We start from the raw sequence: 20,200 nt of genomic DNA, 5'->3' as shown, positions 1-20,200 counted from the left end.
TGCCAATGTTTGTCTGTAGAGATTGCATGACTGTGTGAGTGATTTAAAAATATATATATATATAATTAAAAAAAAAATACACCTGTCAGCAACGGGTGTGGCTAAAATAGTCTAATCCACTAATTTGAAGGGGTGTCCACATACTTTTGTGTGTATATACAGTCGGAAGTTTACATACACCTTAGCCAAATACATTTAAACTTAGTTTTTCACAATTCCTGACATTTAATCTGAGTAAAAATTCCCTGTCTTAGGTCAGTTAGGATCCCCACTTTATTTTAAGATTGTGAAATGTCAGAATAATAGTGTAGAGTGATTTTTATTTCAGCTTTTATTTCTTTCATCACATTCCCAGTGGGTCAGAAGTTTACATACTAATTGAGTGTATTTGGTAGCATTGCCTTTAAATTGTTTAACTTGTCAAACGTTTCGGGTAGCCTTCCACAAGCTTCCCACAATAAGTTGGGTGAATTTTGGCCCATTCCTCCTGATAGAGATGGGTTAACTGAGTCAGGTTTGTAGGCCTCCTTGCTCGCACACGCTTTTTCAGTTCTGCCCACAAATGTTCTATGGGATTGAGGTCAGGGCTTTGTGATGGCCACTCCAATACCTTGACTTTGTCCTTATGCCATTTTGCCACAACTTTGGAAGTATGCTTGGGGTCATTGTCCATTTGGAAGACCCATTTGCGACCAAGCTTTAACTTCCTGACTGATGTCTTGAGATGTTGCTTCAATATATCCACAATTTTCCTTCCTCATGAAGCCATCTATTTTGTGAAGTGCACCAGTCCCTCCTGCAGCAAAGCACCCCCACAACATGATGCTTCCACCCCCATGCTTCATGGTTGGGATGGTGTTCTTTGGCTTGCAAGACTCCCTCTTTTTCCTCCAAACATAATGATGGTCATTATGGCTAAACAGTTCTATTTTTGTTTCATCAGACCAGAGGACATTTCTCCAAAAAGTACGTTCTTTGTCCCCATGTGCAGTTGCAAAACATAGTCAGTTTTTTTTATGGAGGTTTTGGAGCAGTGGCTTCTTCCTTGCTGAGCGGTCTTTCAGGTTATGTCGATATAGGACTCGTTTTACTGTTGATATAGATACTTTTGTACCCGTTTCCTCCAGCATCTTCACAAAGTCCTTTGCTGCTGTTCTGTGATTGATTTGCACTTTTCGCACCAAAGTACGTTTATCTCTAGGAGACAGAACGCGTCTCCTTCCTGAGCGGTATGACGGCTGCGTGGTCCCATAGTGTTTATACTTGCGTACTATTGTTTGTACAGATGAACATGGTACCTTTCAGGCGTTTGGAAATTGCTCCAAAGGATGAACCAGACTTGTGGAGGTCTAAAAAAAAATTTTCTGAGGTCTGGCTGATTTCTTTTGATTTTCCCATGATGTCAAGCAGTGACACTGGGTTTGAAGGTAGGCCTTGAAATACATCCACAGGTACACCTCCAATTGACTCAAATTATGTCAATTAGCCTATTAGAAGCTTCTAAAGCCATGACATCATTTTCTGGAATTCTCCAGGCTGTTTAGAGGCACTGTCAACTTAGTGTATGTAAACTTCTGACCCACTGGAATTGTGATACAGTGAAATAATCTGTCTGTAAACAATTGTTGGAAAAATGACTTGTGTCATGCACAAAGTAATGTCCTAAACGACTTGCCAGAACTATGGTTTGTTAACAAGAAATTTGTGGAGGAGTTGAAAAACAAGTTTTAGTGACTCCAACCTAAGTGTATGTAAACTTCCGACTTCAACTGTATTTAGTATATTTCTTGCATTAAAGGTCAAATACAGCTGTTTTTATCTCATTAGCAAATAATGTCGGGTAACAATTAAGTACCTTACTAACTGCATTTCCATCCAAAGTTATGTGAAAAAAGTCACGACATCTGTGACGGAAACAAGTTTTGGTGGAACTTTATAAATTCCGACATGGACATGGTGGGATCGTTTTGTCTGTAAAATTAATTATGTGAGAAATTGTGGTGAGAACACCTATATGCGCAAATATTGATATAACAACCATCATATCGAATTACATTTGGAATCATGCAATATGGTGTGTGTGGTCCTTCCACGACGACTCGGAAAACCATGCAGTTTATTAGGCTACAGATTAAATAAATTATGATGAAGTTCACAGGGTGGTGAAAGTGCACGGTGCTCTTGATGCTCCTTTCCAATAAATATTGAGGGTCTTATTCTGGTGGCATGATGATCGACGCTTGACTGCCGTTTGACAAATAAAAATATTCTCGCTTATCCTTAATAATCTCATGCGTAGACTAACCTACCCGGCCGCACAGCCTACCCACACTATGCGAGCAGTTGGCTAGAGTGCACGTGCCAAGACCAGAGTAGGCACATTTGATATTTAACACATGTTTTTGTGACAACTATCGGTACAGTTAAATGCAATGGAAACACATTGAACTTTATATTTTTATTCGGTACATGAAAACTTCAGCGAAAAATTACATTGTGTGCCGTATGTAATCCCTCATTGATTTGGTATCTGCAACTAGTCAATTTGGTGGAAACACCACTGGTGGAAAATGTGCGTATTTTTGAAAATTTGCCTGAAAATTTGTCGCCAATTGGATGGAAACTAGATACTGTGATTGTTTTATGTTTGACCATTAAAAACAAACAGCTTCTTAGCAAAGAGCAATTTCTCAAGCAAGAATATATCAAGGACAGTCGGAGTGGTCCGAGTGGTGAGGGGAAAACTGAAATCTAGCAGAGAGGTTTGGAACTCTTTCTTATTGGTCTATAAACTTATTTCCCACCTGGTGATGTCACCGAGCAGGCCAAAACTCCTTCCCACCAAAACATGCTCTTACACTAAAGGGGCATAATCATAATTTTCACAGTATTATTCCAACCTCATAGTGTGGAAATATACAGTGCCTATAGAAAATCTCTTGGATTTCTACACATTTTATTGTGATACAAAGTGTGATTTAAAATGGATTTAATTGTAAGAAAATTGTCAGCTATCTACACAATACAATTTTTCTAGATTAATAAAAAAATAAAACGCATATATTGTTCCTTCAGAAAGTACTTACACCTTAATCCACATTTTCTTATAGCTTGAATTAAAGTAAACATTTCTCACCCATCTACACACTATACCCCATAATGACAAAGTGAAGACATGCTTTTAGAAATGTTTGCTAATTTATACAAAAATGAATATACATATCTCATTTACATAAGTTTTCCCACCCCTGAGTCAATACTTGTAGAATCACCTTTGGCAGCGACTACATCTATGAGTCTTTGTGTAAGTCGAAGAGCTTTCCACACCTGGATTGTGCAACATTTGCCCACTTTTTTTATTATTTTCAAAATTCTTCAAGCTCTGTCAAATTGATTGTTGATCATTGCTAGACAACCATTTTCAGGTATCGCCATAGATTTTCAATTAGATTTAAGTCAAAACTGTAACTCGGCCACTCAGGAACAGTCACTGTTTTCTTGGTTAGTAACTCCAGTGTAGATTTGCTCATGTGTTTTAGGTTATTGCCCTGCTGAAAGGTGAATTCTCATCTCCCAGTGTCTGGTGGAAAGCAGACTGAACCAGGTTTTCCTCTAGGATTTTGTCTGTGCTTAACTCCATTTTGTTTCTTTTTTTATCCTGAGAAACTCCCCAGTCATTAACGATTACAGACATACCCATAACATGATACAGCCACCACTATGCTTGAAATTATGGAGCGTGGTACTCAGTAACGTATTGGATTTACCCCAAACAAACATTTTGTATTCAGGACAAAAAGTGAATTGCTTTGCCAATGTTTTGTTTATTGCCTTCTTGCAAACAGGATGCATGTTTTGGAATATTTTCATTCTGTACAGGCTCCCTTCTTTTCACTCTGTCAATTAGGTTAGTATTGTGGAGTAACTACAATGTTTATTTATCCTCATTTCTCTTCGATCACAACCATTCAATTCTGTAACTGTTTTAAAGTCACCATTGGCCTCATAGTGAAATCCCTGAGCGGTTTCCTTCCTCTCCGACAACTGAGTTAGGATGGACGCCTGTATCTTTGTAGTGACTGGGTGTATTTATGCACCATCCAAAGTACAATAACTTCACCATGCTAAAAGGGATATTCAATGTCTGCTTTTTAACCCATCTACCAATAGGTTGCCGCCTTTGCGAGGCATTGGGAACCCTCCCTGGTCTTTGTGGTTGAATCTATGTTTGAAATTCGCTGCTTGACTGAGGGACATTACAATTATCTGTATGTGTGGGGTACAGAGATGAGGTAGTCATTTAAAAAATAATGTTGAACACTATTATTGCGCAGTGAGTGAGTCCATGCAACTTATGTGACCTGTTAAGCACATTTTTACTGAACTTCTTTAGGCTTGCCGTAACAGTTGAATACTTATTGACTCAAGACATTTCAGCTTTTCATTCTTAATTAATTTGTAAAACAATTCAACACAATTCCACTTTGTCATTATGGGTTATTGTAGGCCAGTGACCCAAAAAATCTAAATTTAATACATTTTTAATTCAGGCTTTAACACTTTTTATTCTGTATATTTGTATTCTTTTCACTCTGTCATTTAGGTCATTATTGTGGAGTCACTACAATATTGCTCCATCCTCGGTTTTCTTTCCGTCACAGCCATTGAACTCTGAAGCTGTCTTAAAATCACCAGTGGCCTCATGGTGACATCCTAAGCAGTTTCCTATCCTGTAGCTTAGTTCAGAAGGACGACTGCATCATCCACAGCATAATTATGAACTTTGCATACATCTTTAAGCATGGCCATGTCTGATTTGTTTTTGTTACCCATCTACCAATTACTGCCTTTCTTTGAGGCTTTTGAAAAGCTCCCTGGTCTTTAGTTGAATCTGTTGTTGAAATTCAATACTTGACTGAGGGACCTTACAGATGTTATGTGTATGGGGGACAGAGAAAGGGGTAGTAATTCAAAAATCATGTCAACCCCTATTTCACACACAGTGAGTCCATATAACTTAAGTGATTTGTTAAACCAAATGTAACTTTTGAACTAATTTAGACTTGCCAATACAAAGGGTGTGAATGTTTATGCAATGACTATTTTAGTTATATATATTAAAAAGATAAATTCTACAAATTATCTTTTCACTTTGACATTATGGAATATTGTGTAGATCAATAACAAATTACAATTAAATCTATTTAAATCCCACTTTGTAACACAACAAAATTTGAAAAAGGTTCAAGGGGGTGTGGACTTTCTATATGCACTGTATAGTATATAAAATGGATAAATCAAATTTTTGACTGCAATGGGCGTTTTTTAAATGTTTTATTTTGAGTTTGCGCTGTAAACATAGCTTGATAAATCAGCGATAGTCTGGTTTAGGCTACTACAAACATACAGTTCCATCTATGTATTGTTCACAGGTTTGAGCGTTAGGTGCATTGGGCACACAGCTTCCAAACTCCGTGAACTCATTCTTCATAAATACCTGGGGCGTCGTCTGTGCTGTGGGTATTTCAGTCCATCTGCCGGAGCAGCTGGATTCACACAGACAGACATACGCCCGGCTGACTCTAGATACCACAACGAGGCGTGTTGATTACTTTCTCTGAGCTCATCCCCAATGATCTCATACTAACCTCACCTCAAATAGTGAGTGGGAGGGCATTTTTTGTGATTGAGACTAGACCTGTGGTGATGGGTTAAAATATAACATTGGTTTTCTTATAATTACTTCAGGTGCACTTGATTTTGCTTGCCTGGTGTGCGTGTTTGCACTTTTGGGACTATACCATTGATCCCATTGCACCGGAGAGAACTTAATCAACCGCCTTCTGATGTGTTTGAAAGAAGACATACTGTTTTGAGTGACCCAGATCTGATGGAGAGTGGAGATGCAATGTGCTTCAATGTCAACTAATGTGTAAAATGCTCAACTTTCGTTTTTGTGTGGGTTTGTTCTTCAGAGACCTTGCAAAAAAGGATCGTAATGGAGCGTCGGACCCTTTTGTCAGAGTACGATACAACGGCAAAACCCACGAAAGTGCGGTAAGCCAAAGACCTGCCCACACCCATGGTCCTTACATTAAGATATTTAATACATTCATTGGAAAAACTTTTTGAAACAGCCCTTTTGACTTGTGAATTGAATATAGGAATCTGCGAATGGATGTCTCTGTGGTTTCAGGTGGTTAAGAAGTCCTGTTACCCGCGCTGGAACGAGAGCTTTGAGTTTGAGCTGGACGATGCCCCCCTGGACACCCCTCTGAGTGTTGAGGTGTGGGATTGGGACCTGGTCAGCAAGAATGACTTCCTGGGAAAGGTGAGAAGTCCAGTTGGGGTAACTTTCCCAAAATTCCCAGGTTTCCCAGAAATCCCGGTTGGAAGATTCCCGGAATCAGAAAGGAATAAGCAGGATAACCTTAGGAAAGTTACTGGAATTTTGTAGCCCTAGTCCCAAGTCTGAATAACAGTGGTGTGAAGCACTTACTTTTTAATGTAGGTGGTTTGGTCGTGTAACCTTAACACAGGTCGTCAGGTCTTAGTCATCTCCCTAAGCTAATACCTAGGCTTTAACTCAGTAGGATTATTTTGTAAGGAGTGGTATTATGTTGTGCAGGAGACCTGGGGTTTGAAGCCTGGTCAGTCACAGCTGAAAAGTGAAAAATATGTGGGCACCCCCCATAAGTGTTTTAAATATGAATGGATAATTGGAACCCTGGTTATGTCCATATTCAAAAAAGAGTCTCAGAGTAGCAGTGCTGAGTTTAGCCTGTTAGGCAGGGGGGACCTGACCCTAGATCAGCACTCTTACTCTGAGAGGCTTGATAAATACGGGCCATGTTCTGTAGATGTCAGATTTAGACACACAGGATCACAACATGATAAACACTACTCTTCATATACATTGAATACAATTAGTTTACAATGTATTGTAATCAAATGTGTTGATGTTTATTCTCCCCTGTTCAGGTTTTGTTCAACATCCACAGATTGCAGTCAGCCCACCAGGAGGAGGGCTGGTTTCGCCTGGTCCCTGATAAGCCCAAACATAGTCAGCATGAGTGAGTATCAATGGGTTGCCACCATTATCATAAATGCAAACAAGTTTTTTTTTGCACCAAGGAAACAACCGTTAGCTGACAATATAGAAATGGCTTGGTGACATGCAAGCTCCTCTATCCAAGTTTTTTTGTTTTATTTTATACCCACATGGCAGTCATGGACATTGAAATCTAATAATTATTGGTATTGGCCAATGTCAATAAATAAGTAAGGAAACACAAAGGGTAAAGAAGAGTGACAAGTACGTAGTATCCTCATAGAGTAGTGTTGTAAATTAGGTGGAGGAAGCAGGCTCCGGTAATTTGTTTTGTATCTCACAGTCCAAAGGGGTACACTAAGATGGAAGCTAGATCTATTCAAGGTTTTCTGAAGCTAGCCAGCTTCAGTTAGCTTTTTATGCGCATGGGAGTGTAGTGTGTCAGTGCGCGTGCATATGTACGCATGTGTGTACGTGCATGCATGTGCGAGCGTGTGGGCGGGTACATCTGTTCCGGTCCATGTGCTGACAGGAAGTGCTAATCCTTTTCCCGGGCTAAATCCCTGGTTTATTTCTCCTCCATAAAGGATCATTTGGCCATGTGGACTCTGGGCAGGGATTAGAGAGAGAGAGAGAGAGAGGGAGGGAGGGAAACTGTGAGGAGAGGAGGAGTGGGGCTTATGTAAAAGGAAGAGGGCTCTAGCAGGATATGCATCCTTTTTGGACAGGAGGGGACAAAAGCAGTATGCCCCTGCGGGAACCCAGATTAGTGCCAGAAACAAGGGCAATGTAGGGAGATTGGGCCGGCTACATGGCTCGCTGGCACTGGCGGCCATTGGATGTTGTTCTTTCAGCTGGTGGCTGGTATTGAGAGACAAGGAATCTCCGATTTGAGAGGGCATGCTCTTCCTGGTGCAGTACATAGCCGTAGAATTACAACCCTAGAACAGCTTTCCCATTCACTTAAATGCCATAATGGGTGAACTGGTGGCCATATTGTGTACCCATAGGAGTACATTTCTATGGACATAGCACTGCTTTAGGTCATTTTGTGCAGCCATTCATAAAATCATTGTCGTGAACACCATAAAGAATGACGTTATGTATAACTAATGTCATGTCATCATGCTTTTCCATAAGCGTCTTTAATCATCATTACCAGCTTACAAGCATGCAGCTTATGATCTGGCCCTAATGTGTTTGTAAGCAAATGCTAATTGTTATGCATGTAAGTACTTCATAAATGGTTGTATTATAGACCAGTGCATGACTGGTGGTGGATTGTGTGTGCTGCTTTTCATTCTCACCGTTTACTTGATGTTTCCCATTAATAAAGGGAAATCCAAAATATTGGTCTCTCTACCCTAACCCCTAACCAATTAGTGGCTTTCACTAGGAGAAGATTGGTCGACACTGTAGAAACCTGTGGAAATGACTACCAAATAAGGACCTGAGGAGACCAGATAGATGCGCTATTAGTTACAGGGACCATAGGTCAGTGTATTATATATTTAGTGCTGCATACATCAGGAAGTGGTTGTAATTGTAAGATTAAAAAGCCAAACCTTTTACTGTACAGTATGAACATAGTGTATGCATCCCAAATGGCACCCTATTCCCTTTATAGTGCAGTAGTTTTGTGGGAATAGGGTGGCATTTAGAATGCAGACAGTGATTTAACCACCATCCCTTCTCCCCCAATTAATCAGTATAACTCCACCAACTTAACATTTCCCCAATGGCCTCATTCTAATGTCTTCTGTCTTCATTTTATTTTTATGCTCATTCTATTTTGGATTCTATTTATGAAATTGGTTCTCAAAAGTAGTATAGTTGAATCTGTAGCGATGATGTAATGGCAAGTATTTCAAAAGGAAAATAAAGGATTTAAATACATTCTGGGGATATTGAATTAGGTTTTGATATGAAAAAATCCTACATTTCCCTCTCAGGCGATGCGTAACATTGTTTTGGCCGGTCACGATTATTGATGGACATCTGTCTGTCACTGCTCTCTCACTTTCCATTTTCAGAACCGGGAAAGAAGGGAGGGCTGTTAAAATGTCATGCCAATCCCAAACAAAGGATTATTCAGCGGTGTCTATGTTGCTCTCCAAGCAATAACTTTTAACAAGATTTACCTCCATATTCATGATGTCACCCGTAGTTATGAAATCGCAACAATTGAAATCAAATGCCATGATGAGTACTGGTACTGTTGAGATGTCAAACCGTGGTTACACTATATAATAATGTTCATGAATAAGCGATTACATTGTTATAAATGCTTTATATTTTTTTTACCGATAATACACTATTCCTAAATAATTTATTAATGGTTATTCATGAAACTTATACAAACAATTTTACGTTTTGGGCAGTGTCTGCATGGCAACCCATTGAAAGTCGGTTTTCACCAGAGGACTTTGATCAACTCTGTGGTAAAATTCTCAGATTAAGCCCACGTAATCCTTGTCTTCTCAAATTATCTTCTTTCTTCCCACTCTTTTCAGCCAGTCAAGCTGTTGTTTATATTGTCTCTTTAAAAAAAAAAAAAAAAAAACCCACCTCTGGACTTCCTCTTGATTAGATTTCTGACAGGCGGTTGCCATCTGGGGCCTGCAGTCTTGTTGACTAGTCGTGTGTGTTTTGTGCCAGGAAATTATGAGTGTCAAATCTGGATCACTCATCCAATCCTTTATATGCCAGCTCCTCAGTAGAGGGTTGTGCATCCTCCAACCAGGATTTCGGGAAAGTTACTGAAATTTTGAAACCCTAATGCAGTGCTGTGTGGGCTTGTGGATATCTTTTAAATGGTTGAGCTTTTTTTCCCCCCTGAACTTTACAAGCCTTTATGTTCTTGATTTCTTACCACTTTGTACTATTCCCTCAGCTTCACCAAGCACCCTAGCTTCTATAAAATTAAGATGGTTTTGCTCACAGTGCTAGTAAGACTGTCAATTTTGTTCCATATGGCTTGATGAGTAACTTTCCCTAATTTAAATGATAATGCCCGAGAAGCCGGTGTTTGGAGGATATATTAGCACGGGTCGTGTCCGTAGATACAGAACAAAAAGACTGAATGACTGGGTCGCGTCTCTGGCAACCGAACCAATAGAACGAACGACCAGCCGGCTTGGGAGCAACCCTAGATTTGTTTCGGGACTATATCTTGTGGAAGGGTGAAATAGTATGAGGGCCGACAAACTGTGCCAATATATCCTCCAAACACCAGCTTTGAGGGAATTATCACTTTTATACAACAGGTAACCAACATATTCAAATAATGATTTACATATTTATATGAAAAATATATTTTGATTTAATTTATTCATGCTATTTCATCCTTCCACAAGATATAGTCCCGAAACAAATCTAAGGTTGCTCCCAAACCGGCTGGTCTTTCGTTCTATTGGTTCGGTTGCCAGAGACGCGACCCAGTCGTTCAGTCTTTTTGTTCTGTATCTACCGACACGACCCAGTCGTTAGTATGGCAATGAAACATTTAGAACGGTCTGGCAACGTTCTTATACCTTGCTTGCTAGCTAGCCAAGTACGGCTAACTTAGTCACGTAAAACAGTGCAGACAGAATAACAACAGTATCTGCATTTGTTAAAGCTGTTTTCTAGTGACATTTATTTGGATACATCCATAACAATGAACTAATGAGGCACGATTTTGCCTGGCATAGAAAATGTGCTCTCTATTTAGGACACTGTTCAGAGGAGCTAGCCAACAACACAGCGAACACAACTTCAAACTGAGCTGGAAAGACAGCACACTAGCTGCACTTCGCTTCAGTGCACTTCGTTTTTCAATTCACATTTCTTTGTATATATCCATAAAAATGATGCCAGCTGATTTTATGATTTCGACTGGCTGAGAAACACTGCCTGCCTCTCTCGCCCCGACACCCAACCCCTACACGTTCATTACTATGGGAGACAGCAAGGCTTATACAAATCTCCACTGTTGAAAAATAAAAGTTAGTTTAAAAGAAATGTGAGATGATGTCTAGATGATTGCGCAGTCAGATGGAATAGAGTAAATTGGAATTTTAACATCGAAGATTTAGCTGGTGCAAATTTGTGTAATATACACTTGCTGGAATGCGGTTTTAACCAATCTGCATTCAGGATTAGACCCACCCATTGTATTAATAACCACATTCCACAGTCTGGGCCATTCTTACCACTATTGGAAAAGTGTTTTTCAGATCTTTTTTCCACTTTGACTTTTGGCCACACATAAAGGTTGACTGTGTTGTCGTGCTGAATGTAGTCTGTAACGTACTTGTATAGTAGGGTGTGTTCAAAACATTGTCTGACTGTCTTTTTAACACACCCTGAAATTACAGCCCTTACATTGTTTATATACAGTACCAGTCAAACGTTTGGACACAGCTACTCATTCAATGGTTTTTCTTTATTTTTTACTATTTTCTACATTGTAGAATAATAGTGAAGAGAGAAACTATGAAATAACACATATGGAATCATGTAGTAACCAAAGAAGTGTTAAAGAAATCAAAATATATTTTATATTTGAGATTCTTCAAAGTAGCTACCCTTTGCCTTGATGACAGCTTTGCACACACTTGGCATTCTCTCAACAAGCTTTATCTGGAATGTTTTTCCAACAGTCTTGAAGGAGTTCCCACTTATGCCCAGCACTTGTTGGCTGCTTTTCCTTCACTCTGCGGTCCAACTCATCCCAAACCATCTCAATTAGGTTGAGGTTGGGTGATTGTGGATGCCAGGTCATCTGATCCAGCATTCCATCACTCTCCTTCTTGGTCAAATAGCCCTTACACAGCCTGGAGGTGTGTTTAGGGTCATTGTCCTGTTGAAAAACAAATGATAGTCCCACTAAGCGCAAACCAGATGGGATGGCGTATCGCTGCAGAATGCTGTGGTAGCCATGCTGGTTAAGTGTGCCTTGAATTCTAAATAAATCAGACACTGTCACCAGCAAAACACCATCACACCTCCTCCTCCAAGCATTACAATAGGAACCACACATGCGGAGATCATCTGTTCCCCTACTGTGCGTCTCACAAAGACATGGTGGTTGGAACCAAAAATCTCAAATTTGGACTCAGACCAAAGGACAGATTCCCACCGGTCTATTGCTCATGTTTCTTGGCCCAAGCAAGTCTCTTCTTCTTATTGGTGTCCTTTAGTAGTTGTTTCTTTGCAGCAATTCGGCCATGAAGGCCTGACTCACACAGTCTCCTCTGAACAGTTGATGCTGAGATGTGCCTGTTACTTGAACTCTGAAGCATTTTCTGAGGCTGATAACTCTAACTTATACTCTGCAGCAGAGGTAACTCTGGGTCTTCCATTCCTGTGGCGGTCCTCATGAGAGCCAGTTTCATCATAGCGCTTGATGGTTTTTGCGATTGCTCTTGAACAAACTTTCAAAGTTCTTGAAATTTTCCGCATTGACTGACCTTCATGTCTTCAAGTAATGATGGACTGTTTCTTTTTGCTTATTTGAGCTGTTCTTGCCATAATATGGACTTGGTCTTTTACCGAATAGGGCCATCTTCTGTATACCCAACCCTACCTTGTCACAACACAACTTATTGGCTCAAATGCATTAATAAGGAAAGGAATTCCACAAATTAACTTTTAACAAGGCACACCTGTTAATTGGAATGCATTTCAGGTGACTACTTCATTAAGCTGTTTGAGAGAATCCCAAGAGTGTGCAAAGCTGTCACCAAGGCAAAGGGTGGCACCTTTGAAGAATCTCAAATATAAAATATATTTTGATTTAACACGTTTTTGGTTACTACATGATTCCATATGTGTTATTTCATACTTTTGATGTCTTCACTATTATTCTACAATGTAGAAAATTGTAAAAATAAAGAAAAATCCTTGAATGACTAGGTGTGTCCAAACGTTTGACTGGTACTGTATATATTTAAGTTTGAAGATTTTTTTTTATTTATTCATTTTATTTGTATTTTCTGCAAGGGTTTGTCCCCAAAATATTTCCCTTTGTTTTGATATGACTTCCCATTAAGTTCTTTTCTACTCTGTTCCAGGGGCACTCTAGGATCTCTGCGCCTGCAGCTGCGCCTCCGAGATGAGACGGTCCTGCCCTCCGGCCACTACCAACCACTTACGGAGCTGCTGTGCCAATCCGTGGGCCCCCATCTTAATGTGAGCACCAAGTCAATGCCACTCCTCAGTCTCTCAAGTGTCGCCTGGGTTGCATAAGATCAGGGGTAATCAGCTCCGGTCCTCGAGGGCCACAGGCCATGTATGCTGGTTTTCAACCTTTGCATTTTAACCAGAGACTGAGTGAACAGTTTTTCTAAACTATTTTAAGTAAATTAAATAAACTCGGCAAAAAAGAAACATCCTCTCACTGTCAACTGTTTATTTTCAGCAAACTTAACATATGTAAATATTTGTATGAACATAAGATTCAACAACTGAGACAAACTGAACAAGTTCCACAGATGTGTGACGAACATAAATGGAATAATGTGTCCCTGAACAAAGGGGGGGGGTCAAAATCAAAAGTAGCAGTCAGTATCTGGTGTGGCCACCAGCTGCATTAAGTACTGCAATGCATCTCTTCCTCCTTATGGACTGCACCAGATTTGCCAGTTCTTGCTGTGAGATGTTACCCCACTCTTCCAACAAGGCGCCTGCAAGTTCCCGGACATTTCTGGGGGGGAATGGCCCTAGCCCTCAACCTCCGATCCAACAGGTCCCAGACGTGCTCAATGGGATTGAGATCCGGGTTCTTTGCTGGCCATAGCAGAACACTGACATTCCTCTCTTGCAGGAAATCACGCACAGAACGAGCAGTATGGCTGGTGGCATTGTCATGCTGGAGGGTCATGTCAGGATAAGCCTGCAGGTAGAGTATCACATGAGGGAGGAGGATGTCTTCCCTGTAATGCACAGTGTTGAGATTGCCTGCAATTACAACAAGCTCAGTCCGATGATACTGTGACACACTGCCCCAGACCATGACGGACCCTCCACCTCCAAATTGATCTCGTTCCAGAGTACAGGCCTCGGTGTATCGCTCGTTCCTTCGACGATAAACGCGAATCAGACCATCACCCCTGGTGAGACAAAACCGCGACTCGTCAGTGAAGAGCACTTCTTGCCAGTCCTGTCTGGTCCAGCGACGGTGGGTTTGTGTCCATAGGTGACATTGTTGCCGGTGATGTCTGGTGAGGACCTGCCTTACACCAGGCCTATAAGCCCTCAGTCCAGCCTCTCTCAGCCTATTGCGGACAGTCTGAGCACTGATGGAGGGATTGTGCATTCCTGGTGTAACTCGGGCAGTTGTTGTTGCCATCCTGTACCTGTCCCGCAGGTGTGATGTTCGGATGTACCGATCCTGGGCAGGTGTTACACATGGTCTGCCACTGCGAGGACTATCAGCTGTCCGTCCTGTCTCCCTGTGCGCTGTCTTAGGCATCTCACATTACAGACATTGCAATTTATTGCCTTGACCACATCTGCAGTCCTCATGCATCCTTGCAGCATGCCTAAGGCACGATCACGCAGATGAGCAGGGACCCTGGTTATCTTTCTTTTGGTGTTTTTCAGAGTTAGTAGAAAGGCCTCTTTAGTGTCCTAAGATTTCATAATTGTGACCTTAATTGCCTATCGTTTGTAAGCTGTTAATGTCTTAACGACCGTTCCACAGGTGCATGTTAATTACTTGTTTATGGTTCATTGAACAAGCATGGGAAACTGTGTTTAAACCCTTTACAATGAAGATCTGTGATCTGTGTATCTTTTCTATCTTTGAAAGACAGGGTCCTGAAAAAGGGACATTTCTTTTTTTTTGCTGAGTTTAATGTGCTTGGTGTTAATCCTGATTCAATTAATCCTATATTGTGTTGATTTACTGCATGGTATGTGGCACAATAAAATGTGCCTCTTAGCAGACTGTTTAATCCATAGCAATTTACAGTACAGAATTCATTTTTAGTAGGTGTACCTCTGTAGGAAATGAAAACCAAAACCTTGATGTTGCCAAAGCCGTGCTCTTACCACCTGAGTCACACAGGACCACCAGCGCTTGTGATGATAATTCTTGGCTTGGTATCATAGGGCAACTGGCCAGATTTGATCATGCTCATCGATGAGACCACTACAGCCGAGAGTCGACAGGAAGTGGCCACCAACCTGGTGAAGCTCTTCCTGGGTCAGGGATTGGCGAAGGAGTTCCTTGATGTTCTCTTCAAGCTGGAGTTGGACAAGACTAGTAAGTCAGACTTCACACAGCTAAATTGGAGTTGGACAAAACTTGTGTTCAGCACAGCCCAATAATGTGGAATGTTTCGATTTAAATATATTATGTCAAATGAGAACAGTCCTTAACTGTGGTGTATTGGCCATATACCACACCCACTCGGGCCTTATTGCTTAATAATACCACAGTGTTGGTGAATACTCTTTTCTGATTGCCTAGAAGGGCATTATAGAATGAACATTTAAAACCAGATAACAGGACAGAAAAGGTAAACCAACAACCACACAAACTGAAATTGGATACATTGTAAACATGTTCAACAAGGGAAAAAATGATAGCTAGCATTCCAAAAACAAATCAGACACATATTTTTTGGGAGCATCAGATGACCTAACGTGGTGAGTGACGAACATGCATGAATTCATCCTGTCCCCTCTGCCGCTAAAGCTGTCAAATCCTCCCATGTTTCTAGTTTGACTAGCTGTTTTCATGCAATGTAATGTGATCTCCTCATAATTAACAGTCTGTGTTGATGAGTGTCCTGACAAGAAGGCTAACTTTTTTTTACAGGTTTGTTATTAAGCCACATGAAAGTTCACAAGTTCCAGAAGGCATTTATGCTAAAAAAAAAACATCTTGATAAAAACAACAAAAACGTTAAAAAGCCTCTCCTGTGAAGTAATGATGTGCGACATACGCCTAGCTTCTTGAAACTGGTCACACATATCCTCCAAATACCGGCTTCAAGGGCATTATCACTTTTATACAACGCGTTATGAACATATTCAAATAATGATTGACATTTTCATTTTAAAAACATTATTTTTAGGGATTTATTTATACGATTTGTCCTTCCACAAGATATAGTCCCGACACACATCTAGCGTTGCTATCCAAGCCAGCTCATGCTATTGGTTCTATCTATTTGTGTTCTAAATGTATGGGCACAGTTTTTTGTTCGAAATGATCCGTTGCCATGATGGCTGGCAACGTTCCAACTAGCTGCATTTGCATTTGTTTAAGCTGTTTTCTAGTTATTTTTTGGGGGATACATCATAACAATGAGCAAATAACCGATTTCGCCTGGCATTGAACATTTTCTCTCGCCAGACCACTGTTCAGAAGAGATCGCTAACACAAACTGAAGCTGTAATGACAGCAAACTACAGTGAGGGAAAAAAGTATTTGATCCCCTGCTGATTTTGTACGTTTGCCCACTGACAAAGAAATGATCAGTCTATAATTTTAATTGTAGGTTTATTTGAACAGTGAGAGACAATGACCCAAAACACACGGCCAAGGCAACAAAGGAGTGGCTCAAGAAGAAGCACATTAAGGTCCTGGAGTGGCCTAGCCAGTCTCCAGACCTTAATCACATAGAAAATCTGTGGAGGGAGCTGAAGGTTCGAGTTGCCAAACGTCAGCTTCGAAACCTTAATGACTTGGAGAAGATCTGCAAAGAGGAGTGGGACAAAATCCCTCCTGAGATGTGTGCAAACCTGGTGGCCAACTACAAGAAACGTCTGACCTCTGATTGCCAACAAGGGTTTTGCCACCAAGTACTAAGTCATGTTTTGCAGAGGGGTCAAATACTCATTTCCCTCATTAAAATGCAAATCAATTTATAACATTTTTGAAATGCGTTTTTCTGGATTTTGTTGTTATTCTGTCACTCACTGTTCAAATAAACCTACCATTAAAATTATAGACGGATCATTTCTTTGTCAGTGGGCAAACGTACAATTTTTTTTTTGACATTTCTTTGTATACATTTTATCCATAAAAATTATGCTGATTTAATGATTTCGACTGGCTGAGAAAAGCTCCCATCCTGTCTGTCTCAGAAAGCTGGAGATCAACTTTCACTATTGAAACAATGCTGCAAATGTAGGGGAGACAGACAGCAGTTCTTACAAATCTCCGCTGTTGAAAACCAATTGCTAGTCTTAAAGAAATGGGAGATACTGTCAAGATGCTTTTTACAGTGTAGATCTAGTATATAAATTGCCTGGCTGAGCTGAGACAGTGGATTGCTCAGTCAGATGGAACAGAGTAAATAGGCATTTCAACGTCATAGATTTAGCTGGTGGTTATTTGTGGAATACACACCGGCTGGAATGTGGTTTTAACCAATCAGCATACAGGATTAGACCCATCTGTTGTATAAAGCCCGGTATAATTCAATGGCTATGAAGTTAATAATTTTGAGCTGCTTTTGAAAGCAAAAGTCGAATTGAAAACATTGGCATTGTTGAATTAAATTTTCAAAATAGCAAGCAAGGAGGATGCTTTGGTTTACTAAACTAGCAAGTCTGTTTGGTTACCACGTCAACTACTGTAGCTAGCTTGTAAACTTTAAGTGTGACAACATCCACGGAAGTAGCTAGTACACTTGCAAGCTACTTCAGTGGATGTTGTCACATTTCTACTGGCAAATGAATGCATTTCTAGTGGAAAATGTAGCTTTATATCCATGGTATAAAAGGGATAATAAACTCAGGACTCTATGCGTTGTCTCGAAGATACCATCAATGGAGTTGCATTAAGTTCCACTCAGCATCCACGTCGTGCTATATTTTCCTGAGTACGCATAGCCCCTCGTTGATTATCCCTTACGTATTTCATTGCTGGCTGTTCTTTTTGATCTCTTTCCTCAGGTGAACCCAACACCTTGTTTCGCAGCAACTCCTTGGCATCGAAGTCCATGGAGTCATTTTTAAAGGTAAACCCTCTTTCCAGCAACATGTCTATATACATATATGCCTTCAGAAAGTATTCAGACCCCTTGACTTTTTTTGTTGTTGCTGTTAGGTTACATCCTTATTCTAAAATGTATTAAGTTGTTTTTTCCCCTCATCAATCTGCACACAATACCCCATAATGACAAAGCAAAAACAGCTTTTTAGAAATTCTTGCTATTTTATTCAAAATAAAAACTGGAAATATTACTTTTACATAAGTATTCAGACCCTTTACTCAGTACTTTGATGAAGCACCTTTGGCAGTGATTACAGCCTCGTCTTCTTGGGTATGACGCTACAAGCTTGGCACACCTGTATTTGGCAAGTTTCTCCCATTCCTCTCTGCAGATCCTCTCAAGCTCTGTTAGGTTTGATGGGGAGCATTGCTGCACAGCTATTTTCAGGTCTCTCCAGAGATGTTCGATCGGGTTCAAGTTCGGGCTCTGGCTGGGCCACTTAAGGACGTTCAGAGACTTGTCCCGAAGCCACTCCTGTCTTGGCTGTGTGCTTAGGGTCGTTGTCCTGTTGGAAGGTGAACCTTTGCCCCAGTCTGAGGTCCTAAGCAGGTTTCCATCTGTACTTTGCTCTGTTCATCTTTGCCTCAATCCTGACTAGTCTCCCAGTCCCTGCCGCTGAAAAACATCCCCACAGCATGATGCTACTACCACCACCATGCTTCACCGTAGGGATGGTGCCAGGTTTCCTCCAGACATGATGCTTGGCATTCAGGCCAAATAGTTCAGTCTTGGTTTCATCAGACCAGAGGGTCTTTAGGTGGCTTTTAGCAAACTCCAAGCGGGCTGTCGTGTCTTTTTACTGAGGAGTGGCTTCCTTCTGGTCACTCTACCATAAAGGCCTGATTGGTGGAGTGCTGCACAGATGGTTGTCCTTCTGGAAGGTTCTCCCATTTCCACAGAGGAACTCTAGAGCTCTGTGAGAGTGACCATCGGGTTCTTGGTCACCTCCCTGACCATTGCCCTTATCTCCCGATTGCTCAGTTTGGTCGCGCGGCCAGCTCTAGGAAGAGCCTTGGAGAATTATGGCCACTGTGATCTTGGGGACCTTCAATGCTGACAATTCCTTTAACCTCATGGCTTAGTTTTTGCTCTGACATACACTGTCAACTGTGGGACCTTTATATAGACAGGTGCGTGCCTTTCCAAATCATGTCCAATCACATTGTAGAAAAATCTCAAGGATGATCAATGGAAACAGGATGCACCTGAGCTCAATTTCGAGTCTCATACATAAGTATTCAAACCCTTTGCTAAGGTATTTCTGTTTTCACTTGGTCATTATCGGGTGTTTTGTGTAGATTGCTGAGGCTTTTAGAAAATGTAATCCATTTTACAATAAGGCTCTAACGTAACAAAATGTGGAAGAAGTCAAGGGTTCTGAATACTTTCTGAAGGGGGGGGGGGTGTGCGTGCATGCGTGGGTGCGGTACCAGTCAAAAGTTTGGACACCTACTCATTCCAGGGTTTATTTATTTTTACAATTTTCTACATTGTAGAATAATAGTCAATACATCAACAATGAAATAACACACATGGAATCATGTAGTAACCAAAAAAGTGTTAAACAAATCCAAATATATTTTAGATTCTTCAAAATAGCTACCCTTTGCCTTGACAGCTTTGCACATTCTTGGTATTCTCTCAACCAGCTTCATGAGGTAACCTGAAATGCATTTCAATTAACAGGTGTGCCTTGTTAAAAGTTAATTTGTGGAATTTCTTTCCTTCTTAATGCGTTTGAGCCAATCAGTTGTGTTGTGACAAGGTATGGGTGGTTTACAGAAGATATCCCTATTTGGTAAAAGACCAAGTCCATATTATGGCAAGAAAATCTAATTTTTATTTGTCACATGTGCCGAATACAACAGGTGTAGACCTTACAGTGAAATGCTTACTTACAAGCCCTTAACCAACAATGCATTTTTAAGAAAAATAAGTGTTAAAGTATGAAGTAAAAAATTAAGAAAACACTAAATTTATTAAGGAACATCAATAAAATAGCAGTAGTGGGGCTATATACAGGGGGTATCAGTACAGAGTCAATGTGTGGGGGCACAGGTTAGTCAAGGTAAGATGTACATGTAGGTAGGGGTAAAGTGACTACAGGGGGGAAAAAAGTATTTGATCCCCTGCTGATTTTGTACGTTTGCCC

The 20,200-nt window shown here is 40.6% G+C and overlaps 1 protein-coding gene across 5 annotated transcripts in view; it reads left to right on the top strand.

Moving 5' to 3' along the window:
* rasa4 (RAS p21 protein activator 4) overlaps nucleotides 1-20,200 on the top strand; it is a 76,434-nt gene that overhangs the window by 32,895 nt on the left and 23,339 nt on the right. For all 5 annotated transcript variants that reach the window (XR_006769667.1, XM_014197853.2, XM_014197850.2 and 2 more), the window contains 6 exons: nucleotides 5,976-6,057; nucleotides 6,197-6,331; nucleotides 6,982-7,073; nucleotides 13,108-13,225; nucleotides 15,149-15,302; nucleotides 17,948-18,012. Coding sequence is in view for 4 of the 5 variants with exons in the window: in XM_014197853.2 (XP_014053328.1) it covers nucleotides 5,976-6,057; nucleotides 6,197-6,331; nucleotides 6,982-7,073; nucleotides 13,108-13,225; nucleotides 15,149-15,302; nucleotides 17,948-18,012 (646 nt within the window). In the remaining variant the exon portion in view is untranslated. The remainder of the gene's footprint in view (nucleotides 1-5,975; nucleotides 6,058-6,196; nucleotides 6,332-6,981; nucleotides 7,074-13,107; nucleotides 13,226-15,148; nucleotides 15,303-17,947; nucleotides 18,013-20,200) is intronic.

Source organism: Salmo salar, chromosome ssa04, assembly GCF_905237065.1.
Source record: "Salmo salar chromosome ssa04, Ssal_v3.1, whole genome shotgun sequence".
In the NCBI taxonomy this organism is placed as follows: Eukaryota; Metazoa; Chordata; class Actinopteri; order Salmoniformes; family Salmonidae; genus Salmo; species Salmo salar.
The sequence above is the reverse complement of the archived record's forward strand: the minus strand, read 5'-3'. Positions and strand labels throughout refer to the sequence as shown.